General features: G+C 42.5%; 1 protein-coding gene across 1 annotated transcript; it reads right to left on the reverse strand.

The window, feature by feature from the left end:
• Nucleotides 1-3,634: 3,634 nt before the first annotated feature.
• Sfrp4 (secreted frizzled related protein 4) lies at nucleotides 3,635-14,216 on the reverse strand. The gene is given in 7 exon segments (XM_028855856.2): nucleotides 3,635-4,422; nucleotides 4,425-4,509; nucleotides 6,808-6,871; nucleotides 9,578-9,776; nucleotides 11,431-11,496; nucleotides 11,581-11,661; nucleotides 12,864-14,216. Coding segments are annotated over 7 exon segments (1,044 nt in total). The 5' UTR covers nucleotides 13,309-14,216; the 3' UTR covers nucleotides 3,635-4,318.
• Nucleotides 14,217-15,979: the final 1,763 nt, after the last annotated feature.

The following is a 15,979-nucleotide window of genomic DNA, read 5'->3' on the forward strand; positions in this document are numbered from 1 at the left end:
CATAAGTTTAGGTATGTTGTACATTCATTTTCATCAAATTCTAGGAACTTTTTAATTGCTATCTTTATTTCTTCCTTGACCCATTGTTGATTCAGAAGTGAGCTGTTCAGTTTCCATGAGTTTTCAGGCTTCCTGTTCTTTCTATAGTTGGAATCTAGCTTTAATCCATGGTGGTCTGATGAGGTACAGGAGGTTATTTCAATTTTCTTGTATCTGTTGAAACTTGCTTTGTGACCAAGGAATTTGGTCAGTTTTGGAAAATGTTCCATGAGGTGCTGAGAAGAAGGTATAGTCTTTTGTATTTGGGTAAAATGTTCTGTAGATATCTGTTAGATCCATTTGAGTCATAACCTCTGTTAACTCCATTATTTCTCTGTTTAGTTTCTGTCTGGATGACCTGTCCTTTGGTGAGAGTGGGTTATTGAAGTCTCCCACAAGAAATGTGTGAGGTTCGATACGTGATTTAAGCTTTAGGAATGTTTATTTTACAAATGTGGGTGCCCTTGCATTTGAAGCATAGATGTTAAATATTGCAATGTCCTCTTGGTGGATTTTTTTTATGAATATAAAATATCCATCTCCATCTCTTTTGATTAATTTTAGTTGGAAGTGTATTTTGTTGGATATTAGAATAGCTAGACCAGCTTTCTTCTTGGGTCCATTTGACTAGAAAATCTTTTTCCAATCCTTTACTCTGTGGTAATGTCTTTCTTTTGTGTTGAAGTATGTTTCTTGTATGCAGCAGAAGGGTGGATCATATTTTCCTATCTATTCTGTTAGCCTGTGTCTTTCTATTGGGGAATTGAGTCCATTGATGTTGAGAGATGTTAATGAACAATGATTAGTAATTCCTGTTATTTGTTGTTGTTGTTGGTGGTGGTGGTGGCAGCGGCGGCGGTGGCGGCGGCGGCGGCGGCTGCAGCAGTGGTATGTGTGTATGTTTCCCTTCTTTTGGTTTTGCTGGTAGGAGGTTATTTATTGCATGTGTTTTTGTGGGTGTAATTAACCTCCTTGGGTTGGAGTTTTCCTTCTAGTACCTTTTGTAGGGCTAGATTTGTGGATCGATATTGTTTAAATTTGATTTTGTCATGAAATACCGTGTTTTCGTCATGTATGATGATTGAAAATTTTGCTGTGTATAGTAGTCTGGGCTGGCATCTGTGGTCTCTTAGAGTCTGCAAGCCATCTATCCAGGTCCTTCTGATTTTTAGTGTTTCCATAGAAAAGTTAGGCATTAATTCTAATAGATCTGCCTTTATATGTTACTTGGTCTTTTTCCTTTGCAGCTTTTAATCTTTCTTTGTTCTGTGTGTTTAGTGTTTTGATTATAATTGGTATGGGAACTTTTTTTTCCTGGTCCAATCTATTTGGTGTTCTGTAAGCTTCTTGTATCTTTATAGGCATGTCCTTCTTTAGGTTGGGAAGATTTTCTTCTATGATTTTGTTGAACATATTTTCTGGGCCTTTGAGTTAGGATTCTTCTTCTATTCCTATTATTCTTAGGTTTGGTCTTTTCATGGTGTCCCAGATTTCCTAGATGTTTTGTGTTAGGATTTTTTAGATTTAACATTTTCTTTGACCAAATCTATTTTTCCTATCATGTTTTCAATGTCTATAGTTACTGTTTGCTTATCCAGATTTTTCCATTTCCAGATTTCCCTCTGTTTGTGGGTTTTTTTTTTTTTTTTGCTTCTATTTCTATTTTCAGGTCTTGAACAGTTTCCTTCATCTGTTTGCTTTTTTCTTGGCTTTCTTGGCATTCTTTAGGGGATTTATTCATGTCCTTTTTAAGGAACTCTATCATCTTCATAAAGTTGGTTTTAAGGTCTTTTTCTTGTGCTTCTCCTATGTTGGATTGATCAGGTCCTGCTGTTGCAGGATAGCTAGGCTCTGGTGGTGCCATATTGCCCCTCCTATTCTTGATTGTGTTCTTATACTGGCGTTTAGGCATCTAGGTTTGGGATGATTATAGGTCTAGGTGTTGGTTCCCATGTTTGTCTTTGTTTTGGATGGGTGTTTTGTTCCTTGGTTTCTGTTCCCTCTCTGGACTTCTGGCCTAAGTGGCTAGGAGTTCTTCTGACAAGCAACTCTTCAGGTCCAGTGAGGTGTTCGTTCTCCAGTAGATGATTTTTGTGGCCCACAGGACCTCTGGGTTTTGCATGCCAACATTGCCTCTGAAGTTCCAAGTGTCTTTGTGGCCTCTGAGGTTCTGGGTACCTGTTTGGTCTCAGGGATTCCTAGTAGCATGCCTTCCACACAGAAGAAATTTTCTGCCAAGGTTGTGGGTTGGGATGTGGAGCTCGGGTGTGGGGGGGGGGGCGCGGTGCCCTTGGAGGCTGTTGGGCCAGCTTTAGGAAGTGTTAGCTGGCTATGGGTAGTGTTTTACCTTGGGTCCCTAGTATCTGCCTGGCCTCAGGTAAAGCAGAAGTCTTTTACTTGAGTTGTTTGCTTGAATATGGAGCCCAGAGGAGGTGGTACAGTCTGGGATTGTTGGGCCGGCTTTAAGAAGTGTTAGTGCATGGTGGGTGATACCTTACCTGGAATTCCTAGGACCAGTTTGACCTCTGGTAAAGAAGCCAGAGGTGTGGACCAAGATATAGAACCTGGAGGAGGGGATGCTTTGGTCCCTAGATCTGCCCTGGCCTCCTGTAAAGCCAAAGTCTTCTGCCAAAGGTATTTGCCTGAATATGGAGCACAGGGGGTGTGGTGCAGTCTGGGGTTTTTAGGCAGGCTTTAAGGGGTGCTAGCAGGTAGTGAGTGATATCTTGCCTGAGGTCCCTAGGGCCAGCCTGGCCTCTAGTAAAGGAGCTGTACTTAAAATATTTCTACTGAAGTATTTGTCCTCCTTCTCTGCAGTGTGATGAGTTCCATTTCTAACTGTCCTCTATCAATCAATCCTCTGTGTGAATAGGCTGCATAGGCTATCAACTGTGCTTAAGGACTTGTCCAGAGATCTTAGAGTTTAGATGCTATATGAAATACCTATCAGGATTTCCTTAAGAGTTAATGGGTCAACAGCAGGATCACATACTTTGTATTTCATTGATGCTCTTGTGTTTCTTCAGCTTAGGCTCACACTGCGAGCAAAGCTAAGCCTTCAGGAGGCAATCGATGTCTACTCAATACTTCTGGTTAGAACCTGCTTCTCCTCTTGCCCCACTATGCTCGTCTCAGTGTCTAGGTCTCAATGACTATGAGTGTGATATGTGATTTACCTTTCCTCTGACAAGCAGAGACAACGGTAAATCTAAGTCTTCAGCTTTCATACTGTTCTGCTAATTCCATGTGCAGTGGGTAGCTAAGTGGCCTCTGCTCCCAGTACCAAGAAAGCAGTGAGTGGGGTGCCTATGGCGTAGCACACTATGAACCAGGTTGGGCATCCCAGCCACCACAGCTCCACAGACAGGGCTGTGAGGACCAGCAAATGCACAGAGAATATCCTGCCCTATTTGTGATAGGAAGTACTAAGATGTCAGGGGCGTGAGATGAGTGCCCAGCCCTTCTTGGTGCCTGAGTTATAAAGGGGGGAAGAAGCATTACTGTTTGTGGTGCAGCACCCAGGACACTGGGGGAAAGCGTTTTGATCCGAGCATCTTCAGCACGGCGTGGCAACCAGATGACGAGAACACAGGCATTGCCAGTTGGCCTCTCCTCTTTATTGGTCATCGTTAGCTGAGTTTTCAAAGTGTCTAGCTAAAGACAGCGTTGGAAGTCTGACAAACACACATGACTATTTCCCGTATCTCTAAAATTTCTCAAAACCCCATTCATCAGAAAAATCTTTCTGCAGACAACACATAAAGATCTTTTAAGCATCATTCTCCTGCCTTTGTCGAAAGTGTGATTTTCAATCACGTTTAATAGATCACTAATTTCCTAACAGAAGTCAAGGGATATCAATTTTTTTTTTTTTTTGTCAAAAGACTGTTTTGTTTGACATACTATGTGGACCTTACAATGTACATATTAGGTCAAACCCTCAAAACAGAAGCACGTTTCCCATCATAGGACAGTCATACAGGCCCCTCTGAACACAAAAACCTGTACAGCGGCTTTCCCTCTTGTGCCGTCCACACCAGAGGACCAACCACCAACAGGGCTGTGTGGCTTAAAGAAAAAAACTGAAGCGATCATAAAAAAAAAAAAAAAGTGCTGCAAGATGTGTCTATGAAGAGAACTGCAGTGAGCCCTTAAGGCAAGTGGTGTGTGGCCTTCCGTAGGCTGTCCCAGGCAGTACCTACCGCCTTATCCTGCAAGTGTGGCCTTATCCTGTAAGTGTGGCCTTATCCTGTAAGTGTGGCTCCATCGTGGAAAGTAATTAGTTTGTACTTTTCTTCAGGTTTGGTTTCTTGGGGGCACTTCTAGCTTTGATGTTCTTCTTAGGGCTGGCAGTTTTGGGGACGGGTGGCTTTCCCTTTGGCTTGGGGGGTTACTGCGGCTGGTGCGGCTGGCTGTTCGCTTCTTGTCCTGAACTGTTCTCTGCTGTTCACGGAGCCTCTCTTCCCACTGCTGGGAGGCAATTTGTAAACGTAACCATCAAATACACGTCACCCTTTTATGCTGTTCAACCAATAGGAGAGCTGACCCAGGGGGTTTCGCATTAGGGCAGTTCCACTGTGATATCACGGCAGTGATTCTAGATTCTTATGCTGGGCACTTATGCATCCAGTGACTGCAAAGCGCTCCGTATGCAAAGAAGTCTAAATATTCAACTCATTCCTTTGGAGCTCACACAGATCTTCTGGGCACCATTGTCACAACCAGTAAACAAGTACACAGAGGTTATTTGCAGAGGTCCATAGGGCCACTAAAAGTTCTTGCCAGAATTCAAAGTCCTCTAGCTGTTCCTAGAGCTCAAGCCCTCACCTGTGTGCTTCTGATGGCCAGCCTCAGAATACAGTATCTCTACACAGCAAAGCATTCTAACATAGCGTTGCCATCACTAAAAGCAGCAAACTATGTAGTCTCCCTGCAAAGCCAGTGATCCACTACATTGAAGTAATTGCCTACATCCAAAGGAAATCAAAACTAGTAGTTCCCCTTCTTCGATGGATCTTCCAAGACACCACGTGCATAATGCTGACCTTGCACAGCACTGTGCTGTCTAGATGCTGTGGCTTTTGTTGTATATCTGTACCTATGGTAAAGTTTAACTAGCATGTTAGGCACAGCAAAAGATAATGATATCAAGAATAAAATTATTGTATCCATTTACTATAATAAATGTGGTCTCCCTCAAAATGTCTTACTGTATTGTTTTGTATTTTTGAACTGTGATTAACTGCAGGAAAAAACAAACAAAACCCAAAACATGAGGTACAGAGAGGCAGATAAATGGTGTTGTATGATATTTTGTTTGTGTTCTGACAAATAAAGTTTGCCTGGAGATCAGAGGGTGGAACTAGCCACCAGGCAGTGGTAGCGCACACCGTTAATCCCAGCACTTGGGAGAAGGAAGCAGGGAGATCAGACATTCAAGGCCACTCTGGGCTACACTAGATTGAAACTTTCTAAGAGAGAACCAGAGTCAGGCAGTGGTGGTGCAGGCCTTTAATCCCAGTTTAGGGAGGTGGAGACAAGATTATAAGGTGAGTGGGGACAGGAGACAGATCCCCTTTTCTGTTTGAGGATTCATAGAGATAAGAAGTCTCTAGTGGCCGATACTCTGCTTCTCTGATCTTTCAGGTTATTACCCTGATATTTGCCTCTTGGGTTTTATTGATAAGACTAATTAGGATCATGCTTCAAAGGGGAACTGCTGTAACTCACTAAAGTGCCCAGACCACTGGGGAATGAGTTATCTTATGGATAACCAAGCTTCCCTGAGAGCAAAGTTGTGGTATGTATGTATGTATTTTTTATTTTGGTGTGTATGTGCACATATGTGTGGGAGGTCAGAGGTTGAATTCCTTTCTCCACTGATTTTTTCAGTTATATTTTTGTCTTGGGAACCAGCAATGCAATTTTGCTAGAATATTGTATCTCATTACAGTGAACACTTGCCGAGTAGCTTGGGAGTCTCTGATGGGAGCTTTAGCACAGGTCTAACACAGTGGCATTTGGTTCTGTTTTACAGGCATGCTCAGTGTTTAGCTGTTTTCTCCCTATGTTAATTCTTATTCATCCAAACTGAAAAACTGGACAGGAATGATTTCTGTTTTGAAACTAAAATATAAATTCTCCTCAATGACTGAATTTATTTTGAGGAGCAAGGGTGCTTTAAAAATTCCAAACCAGTTAGCATTTTTAATTGCAGATGATATTCATCTGGGGTGGGGAGAATATTCTAACTCTAACATAATTATCAATATGGGAGTGATATTACCATTAAGACTATGCATTTGACCACAAATGAATTACTTTTGCTTATGGTTATTTAGAGACAGAGCTTACATTATTTTAAATGCAGTATAGTATGGTTAGTTGTGGTATGTGTTTTAGAAGTATTTGCATATCTACAGATATATGTTAATTTTTATATGAATATTGAATTTTTATGCCATTTGCTGTATTAACTAAACCGTAATACAATAAAGCAAGAACAATGCCCAATTTAACCCAGAAATAATTAGTGCCTTAAATTTGAGTACAATTGCATCAACTGTAAAGTTGGATAACAGTTTCTGATAATAATTCCAAGTAAATTAGATGTGATTCTCAACTGCAGATTCAAAAAACAGATGTTCTTGCCATTACTGGCTCTTTGTGAGAGCTTGGGGGAGAAGACGTTATGGGAAAATACCCAATTTGTAGAATTTTCTTACAGTCATTTCTACCCATGCCCACCATCTTGCTAATTATACTTACTATGGACCTTCTACTAAGTTGATCTCTCCATTTTTCAACTAAACAATTTTCAAGAAGCATCATCCTAGAAAAAAAAGTAAATTTCTTGATAATTAAATTTTGATTATAAAAGTAAAACATTTACCAATACAGAAGATCATACTTGTTTTCAAATAACTCTTATCCCCATAACCTATATATCTACTATTAGTAATTTATGGATTTTTCTTCTTCCTATATGTTTTTCTGATCACACTGCATATATAAACCATACTTTACATTTCTTGTCATTGTTATGGTTGTTTCCTGGGATGATTAGAAGACACAAAATAAACTATGAACTTTATATAGTACAACTGTGGATATCCACCTAGCCATACTCTACTCTCATTACTCTTATTGTGTTGAATATCCTTGAACAGAATAGTGTGCACTGGGTTATTGTTTCCTTTCGACGGGTTCTGGGCCAAAAGGGGCTTTCTGTTTTTATGTTTTGAGAACTGGTGCAATGGTTAAGAGACCCGGCTGCTCTTGCAGAGGATCTGAGTTTGGTTCCCAGCACAACACAGAGGAGAACAACCAGCTCTTAACTCCGGTTCCAATGGATATAATGCCCTCTTCTGTGCTCCATGGGAATGCCACACATATGATACATAGACATACAGGTGGCAAACAGCCACACACATAAAGTAAAAATAAATAAATCTTTAAAAAGGGGTTTTTAATAGAGTACCAATCATTTTACAAATAGCCTCATTTTCATCTAGTTCACTAACATTAAAATACTAAATAAAAGTAAAACCTGTTTATTTGAGCTTGGGAAATACAAAGGTAAGTTTTAATGTTTATTTACTGTTTGCGCTTGTGGAAATTTCCTATGTGGATTTATGCATACATTTATGCATTATGCTCATAACACTTTAAATGGTGATTTTAGAGAGTAATATCTCCATGTTCATCATATCCATTACAGAGGCTTGCCATTTTCTATTGGCTTTTGTGACTGTTGTGCACATGACATCATCCAGTCAAAATGTTCACCGACATTTTCCTTTGCAATTTCTTGCATTGGTTTTGTGCTTATAAAGCACTTTGCATTTCAGGTGTCATGTTTCTAATCATCTAATTTTGTCCTTTTTGACCATGGTTTTAAAATGTTCACTAACTTAATCCATTCTAAATTTGTGTCTTAATACAGTGGAAAAAAACAGGCTATTTTTCTAAACAAGTATATTTGTAACCAATACATTCATATGCTATTGTTTTATTACATTTCCATCATAAAATATTCTTTTATTTATTTTAATTATTTTCAAAAATATTTCCATTATCTGGGTCTGTTTCTCACATGCCTATATTTCCTGCTATTTGGAACAGAGACTGATGCAGGAAGGTTCCAAGTCTGAGGTCTGCTTGGGCTACGGAAGGAGTTCAAGGTCTGCCTGTATGACACTGTCTTAAAATAAAAAGTAAACTGAGGGCTGAAGACTTAACTATGCCATAAAAAGCTTGGCTCAATGAGCGCTCAAGGCCCTAAGAACAATCTTCAGCACTGGAGATAAATAAAGGGAAAGCATTTCCTTTGTTTTATCTGTGTGTCTGTTCTTAACTACACAGTAGTAGCTGTACGCCAGTTTTGTGTTTCTTCATAATATAGATCTCTAATTACTTTCAAAATCTTCTTTACATAAATCCCAGTCATCCAAAAAATAATTGCACTGGATGAGTCTATAATCCACTCATCTGCCCAGAAAGAACTGGAAGACTAATAACCTAGTATGTCCCCAAATGAACCCTGCTTTGCTACAGCACATATAAACACAATGAATCAATGAATCTATAAGCATGACCACTTCTTGAGAGAATCAGTTGTAAGTAGAAGGATGGTTCAAAAGCTGAGAACATGCAGCGCTATGGGAGGGGAATCAAAAACTGAAGGAATACAAAACCAGGCATTGAAATGATGACATTTTCAAAAGATGCATTTGCTTTTTAAGTTTAGAGGAATGGAGTCTTGGGCTTTATCAAAAGTAGCTTATAAGCATGAATGCCAGAGAATGAAAAAGAAGGATGTTATATAAAATTGTGTGATTTTTTTCTTAGATAACATTACTGCAAGTTTGGGGGTCTGTCCCAGGAAATGAGCTGAGAAGTTCAATTCTATATTCTAGGAAATATACTGATGTATGAAAAAATGACTAGAGAAAGAAGTGAGTAGATGAGCTATCCCCACTAGAGGTATGTGTGTGTTTATTCAATTATGCTTTGCTTTGTAATGACTTAATTTGACATTATATATTCTCAGTTTCAGAAACCGTTTTAAAGTTTCTGTGTGTGTTTGTGGTGTGCAATGTTCTATGAAAGGTACTTCAAAGCATAGATTAGGAAAACACATAGAACTTTAGTCTAAGATGGCTACTAGTTAGCCTCTAAGCTACTTCACGGTACCTTAAAATTCAGACCTCTTCATGATGAGACTGATACAATGACTTGACAATAACTGCTCTTACTCAAAATAATTTACTTGTTGATGTATTTTAAATCACCTAATGGATTCTGAAATAAGTTTTTAAAGATCCTATTTAAATATTTTTATAAATTTTCCTCATTCTATTAACTAGAAATTTAGAATTCAGATAATGAATAAACTATTTAGGAAATACAGCATCCCAGAAGAGACATATACTACAATATGTTTTAAATGACAACTAGTATTGCTTTGTTCTGTAAAACCATGACTGCTGATGATATTTACGCATCACATGCAATTCCTCTGCTCCCTGGAACCTACCTTGAACGCCACTCATAACACATGATGAGGACATCTTGATGGGGCAGGATATGTGGACACTGGCAGGAGGAATTCGTGATGAGGGGGACTTGTGTTCGAGGTATGGGCGAGGAAGACTTGAAGATCTCCTTCACATCCACCACGGTTGTTACTTCATTGCAGCCACTCCTCTGGATGGCTTTGATTTTGGCATGGATAACTGCAATTGAAAACCCAAGTAACTGTTGTTATCGAAGCCTTTGTGGGGAAACTAGGGACAGTGTTTTAAGGTCAGATCCAGAGCCTCTCTTACAGTGTTAGTCCTGTAATTATGGTCATGTCCAAGCAGCCCCGGTGCATTCTGAAAGCCCACACTGCTAAATGCAAAGCATCCTATTTTGTCATCATTGTCCGAGAATTCATGATTCACATCGCAAAATGAAAAGAGAATTAGAAGGCCAGCGTTAGCCTGGATTGGCAGGCCACCAAACTTTCACGTAAACATTTTTATCTGTTCCTACTTTCCCTCTTATGAGATGGAGGATGGTCATAGGATCAGATTTGGAAGTCAAGGTAAAGCTTGTATTCCTTCAGCCACCCAACTTAATTTCTTTTTACAGAAAAAAATCATTAGTCATAACTGCCAGGTCCCACAGAATGCTGGCATTTATCTAACCACCAAAAATCCTCCTACAGTCCAAGTTGAACTCATTTCTGAATATTTAGACAGCCTGAGACCTAACACTAATATTTTCCAACTGCAAGAAATCTCTGAAAGCTGCTGTTCTCAGTTCATTAATTTCACAAACCGACAGTGAAGGCCCAGGGTAAGTGGAGATGAGATTGCTATTATAGGAGGATGTTCAGGTCACCACCTCTGACCAAGTTTTAAGTTCCAGATTCTTTGGATTCTGGCTATTTAGTACTTCTAGTGGAGTTGCTGATCAGCCCAACACAGGTCTGTTTTGGATTCCACCCTAGGAATCTGGCTTGAGGAAGAGTCAAACATGTATCAACTGAATAGTTAATCGCAAAGGTGTTTCCAAATCATGGCACTCCAGAGGTGGCACTCCATGGTAGGATTAGATAGCCTCTGGTTAGACCCATGGGCTCGATCTTGGCAGACAAGGAACAAAGCAGACAAGATTAAGACAACATCTGCATGGAACACGTTTCAAGAAGAAACAAAAGCTACTCGGGAGAAAATGAAATTCTCTGTGTGGTGTGTGTGTGTGTGTGTGTGTGTGTGTGTGTGTGTGTGTGTGTGTGACGTATGGGTGGATACATGTATGTGCTGGTGCAAGCAATTGAATTGCCTCAGATCTCAAGTACATATTTTAAAAGAACACAATTAAATTTAATTCCAAATGATGACAGTCGAATTAAAAATACTTAAAACTTTTAAAATACCATGACTTTTTTTTTATTTGTTTTTCCTTTGGAGGAAGTACTAATTGATTTGTTCAAGTAAAAGAGAGGAGGGTTAACATGTGCATCTGTAGCTGTTGATGAGAAAAAAGACACATGGTCAGGTCTTCATCCTCTGGTCTTCAGATAATCCAGTCCTGATCTGAACCCTCACCCTTCCTGCAGAGAGACAATTGAGCCAGAGAACAGTGGCCCCTGCCGCTTCGTGCACGCAGTTTTCACTGAGTCCATTTCTACCTGTGTGATTTATTTTATTTTTTCTTTGATTTATCCAGAAAAGCAAGAAGCTTTATAGTGTTGTTGAGAGTTCCAGAAACCATATAATTAACAACAAGAGTAACAAAATCCATCATCCCCTTTCCTTGACTGGTACATCCAGGCTGATGTGATTTCCCTACCTTGTTGTGCCAAGTCCCCAAAGCAAATGCCATTGTCGGAAGACTTACCGTAGCTGTAGTTTTTGCTCAGGTACGTGGCCAAAGTTGGCTTCACCTTTTTGCACTTGCACCGATCTAAAAGAGACACAAAATACATGGGAGGTGGGGAAGAGACATCACTTTGGCACAAAGCAAGGGGCGCCTGAGGACGGAACTCACCAGGGCTCAGGCGTTTACAGTCAGCATCAAAGGGCCTTTCCTGCATCATCATATCTGGTGTGATGTCTATCCACTTCACATCTGGAACACAAACAGGGCCACGGGGGTGTAGTCAACGACTGTGTCCCTCATCCAGATTGAATAAGGAATCATCAGAGGTTACAAGCCAACATAAACATCCAACACAATATTACCACTGCAGAAATAGCCTGCAATTGTCACCTACTTTTCTCACAACGCCCCAGAAAGAAGCCTGCGAGCCAAGAATTTGCTTACTCAAACAGAATGTGATGTGAAAGGACACCCTTGACACCAATCTAGATCAATCTCATCCCCCCACCCCCACCCCAGCCATCTTGATACTGTTGCTCCAAGTTAATAAGTTAACAGTTCTCCGATCAGAACAACCAGACTATTTCCACATTGCCACCTCTAACTGCCCTGCGAAGCTGCATTACCAAAACGAAGCATAACTTCAAGGCATTTATGAGATTTAAACAATTGTCTAATTTACATTTTTTCTAATATTCTTAGAAAGAGAGGAGTTTAAAGCAAGACTCATAAATCACACCAGCCCCTTTGAATCACACCCTGGACCCGGTCTCTTTAAATAGCAGATGATCTGACTTAGGAGAAGCCTCGGTAAAATAATGCAACACTGTTCTCAGGTTTCATTTCAAGAAGTGAATTCAGAGTGCTCCTTCCAACAAAACCAGTAAAATAGCAGGAAAGAGAAGAGCAGGAAGTAACACAGTGATCAGATTAGCCAACATACCACACAGTGCTGGGCTCAGTGACCACAGCAGAGAAACAGAGTGGAATTGATCCAACATTCAGGGCAACTACATTCACAAACTTTACTCTTGGAGGGGAGTGAGAATTACTATTGCTCTTTGAGAAAGAACTTCCAATCAGCACTAAATGAGAGCCTATTAACCACCACATGGTGGGGCTGATTCAAGCATTAGGTAAGGTGAAGGATGCAGGCTTAATTAATATCGACCCACACCCACAGTAATATATGTTTGCCAGGGCTATTGTTTCTGCTATCTACCTTAAATAAAAACCACTTAAATGGTTTGCCCCCAAGCAACTTTATTCCCTCCCTCCCTTGAGAAATCCCTGTGAAGAATCTTCCCTGTCTTTCACCTTCCTCAAGGCTCAGTGAACTGTGATGAGACAGGAGCTGGTCAGCTCTACGTGAGGCCACCTGGTTCTCACGAGATTGTGTCAGCCCCTGGACTCTCTTGGCCTCCCGGGATACCTACCTCCTCTTGCCTTACCTTCTGGAAGGTCAGTGACTATGGCCTCGGGAGAGATGCATACTCCACGGTCATAGACGGGCAGCTCGTCGCAGGCCAGACTCTCCGGCCAGCTGTGGTTGTACATCTTCATGAGAGGCTCGCAGTCGTCGCGTGCGCGCTGGCACACAGACTTGCAGGGCTTGATGGGGTCGTGCAAGAACTCGAGGGTACAGATGGGTGCGTACATGGCGCAGAGGAAGAAGCGCAACACAGAGCTGCAGTTCACATCCACCAGCTCCTCGTACTGCTCGATGGCCAGGATGGCGTTCTCCTGCGTGCTGTGGTGCAGGTGGTTGGGCATCCGGGTGATGTTCCAGGGCATGTGCCGGCACATGGGGATGCGCACAGCCTCGCAAGGCGCGCCGCGCACGCCCAGCGCCAGGCGCAGCCACAAGCACAAAGCCACCAGGATGGAGAGGAGCATGGCACTGTCCTACCCCGCTGTTGCTGGCAGAAAGGACCCTTCTCTTCCAGCCTCCCTTCTCTCGCTATCTCTTCACCTAGGAGCAGCGGGTGAACTTTCCTGCCGGTCCGCACTGATGGGGAGTTCTGGGGTCCGGGCGCAGATTGCCCCTGGGCGCTCGGAGCACCAGCAGCGCCAGCACTCAGCCTCCAGAGCACCGACCCGCGCAGGAAGCTCCAGTCTCGGACTCCGCAGCTCAGAGCGCAGCCGGACACGGCCATTGCGGGACCCTATTTATCCAGACTCGTCCCCCTGACGTGGGCTCAGCAGCCTTGGCAGCTGCAAGCGCAGAGTCGGCTCCCGGCTCCGCTGCTCCACCCCCAGCCTCTCGGGCAGAAGCGGTGACATCATCTCTGCCGCTGGGCAGTCAAGGGCTGCAATCTTGCATTCCCCCGAAGAAGTCCCTCCCTTTTTAGGGTGGCTAGTCCTTTTTTCTTCAGATCAACAAAAGGAACACCTTGCATTCAGTCATTTGGGACATCCGATACAAGGCGGTGCAGGGAAGAGTTTGAAGAGACAGAACACAACACTCTTTGCTCAGTCTGCCTTAAAGTTTCCCTAAGTACAGAGTTAGAGCAACATGACCCCGCTTCGCCCTTTAATTTAGAAACATTTGCTCTTTCGTTCCGGTAGGGGGCGAGAGAGGTGCCAAGTAGTGAGCGGAGTGTGGAGCCTAGAAAGCCCAGCGAAGCAGGTGTTGGAAACCAGCACCAAGGGACAATTTATATAAGCCTCCCCCAACCCGCCCCCGGTTGTGTGGGGTTTGTTGTTGCTACTGATGTTGTTTTGTGGCCACTGGGCTTAGTTCTGGCTCAAGTTTTACCAGGCATTTGGTTTATGCCTGCTCCAGGAATTTAGAAGATTAACTTTCTTTTTTCTTTTTCTTTTTCTTTTCTTTTCTTTTTCTTTCTTTCTTTCTTTCTTTCTTTTTTTTTCTTTTTTTTTTTTTGGTTTTTCGAGACAGGGTTTCTCTGTGTAGCTTTGCGCCTTTCCTGGAACTCACTTGGTAGCCCAGGCTGGCCTCGAACTCACAGAGATCCGCCTGCCTCTGCCTCCCGAGTGCTGGGATTAAAGGCGTGTGCCACCACCGCCCGGCAGATTAACTTTCTAATGGGAGCAAAAGAGAGAACGAACAAAACTTCCCACCATTTTCCTGTAGCTGTTAGGAGATGGCACACTTGGAGAAGGCTCACTCTTAGGCAGCCAATTTAAATTTGTTGCATATTTAACTATGCAGGCCCCTCAGGGCCTTACCTCAAAGTTTCATGGGCTTCCCTGATATTCTCTGATTGCCTAGTCTTTAAGAAAGAGAGGGCGAGGAATACAGTTCAGAGGTAGAGCACTTACCGAGCATGGGTGAGGCCCTGGGTTCATCCCAACACTGAAAGAAAACATGAAAAGAAGGAAAAGGTTAAGACAGGTATTGGGAGGCGCAGGGTAGAGCTAAAGTTCGCCCTCAGCCTGGGGGAAGCTGTCTCCCACGCTGTCTGTAAGCCTAGCAGGCCTACTGTCTGTCCCTGTGTTCTATAGACTGTGTAACACAGACAGCAGTGGAGGGCCGCGGGAAACGGTCCAATGTTCTTCCTCTCCTGCCCTCCAAAAAGGCTGTGACTCTAGCTTTAGCACTAAAGCCATTGTCCTCTAGATGAGCCATTGTCCTCTGGAGTGACTCCCTTTTGGTCCCCCTGCGCTTACTTCTCTTTCCTCCTAAATGCCTGCTGCTCTCCAGGACTGTGCCCTCAGGCCTCTTCTCGATCCTAACTCTCCACTCTGCTCCAGGTTTCCTCAACCTTGGCACTTTTGAAACTTGGGACTGGAGAGTTTCTTGGTGAATGTGCCCTGGAGAGAGGGAGGCAGGAACCATCTACCCAGCCACCTCAAATCCCATGAACCCCCTCCTCCTTTCAGGATTCAGTGACTATTTGTATGCTCTGGGCTTCCACATTTAAAATTGGTACCGCATTCTCATGTTATACAGAACTGTCTTTGGTTATCTCTGCATGGGTATCCCACAGTCATCTCAAAGCCGACTAACCAACTGGAATTTAGCTTCCTTCCTTTCTCCAACTGAGTGCCCATTTACTCCAATCAGAAGCCTCTGCCTCAAACTGAAATCTTGCTCTTCATTTCCAAGCTCCATTTCACACTATCCATCCCCATTTCCTTGACTCAGCCAGGGTCTCTGGCCTGTATTATGCACAGCAGCTTCTTTCCTGACACCCTGCCACTCTGTCTGGACCTGCATATTCTCTCTGTGGCACTGGAGGAGCAAGCTTTCTAATGCACATTCCTTATGAGGCTCCTCTCTGGCTTTTTATGGGCTGGTGGCCCTCACACTCCTCAATATTAATAACAATAAAACACTTACCAGCTTTTAAAGCCCTGAGTGACCTGGCTCCAGAATGCCCTTCTGATGCTTAAACTCCAATAGTGGACCCATCATTCACTTGCCCTCACTTAGGAACGCCTCCAACCACTTCCTACTGTCCCATTCTCCTTCATACTTGCTATTAAGTGCAAATGTAACTTAAATTCTAAAGCAAGGGTCTTTAAAAGAAAACGTCCCCATCTTGTCTTGATTGTATAATATTAATCCTATCATTAGTTAAAAACAACCCCAATTCGTTCACAC

The sequence above is a fragment of the Peromyscus leucopus genome, chromosome 5 (assembly GCF_004664715.2).
Source record: "Peromyscus leucopus breed LL Stock chromosome 5, UCI_PerLeu_2.1, whole genome shotgun sequence".
Lineage (NCBI taxonomy): Eukaryota > Metazoa > Chordata > Mammalia > Rodentia > Cricetidae > Peromyscus > Peromyscus leucopus.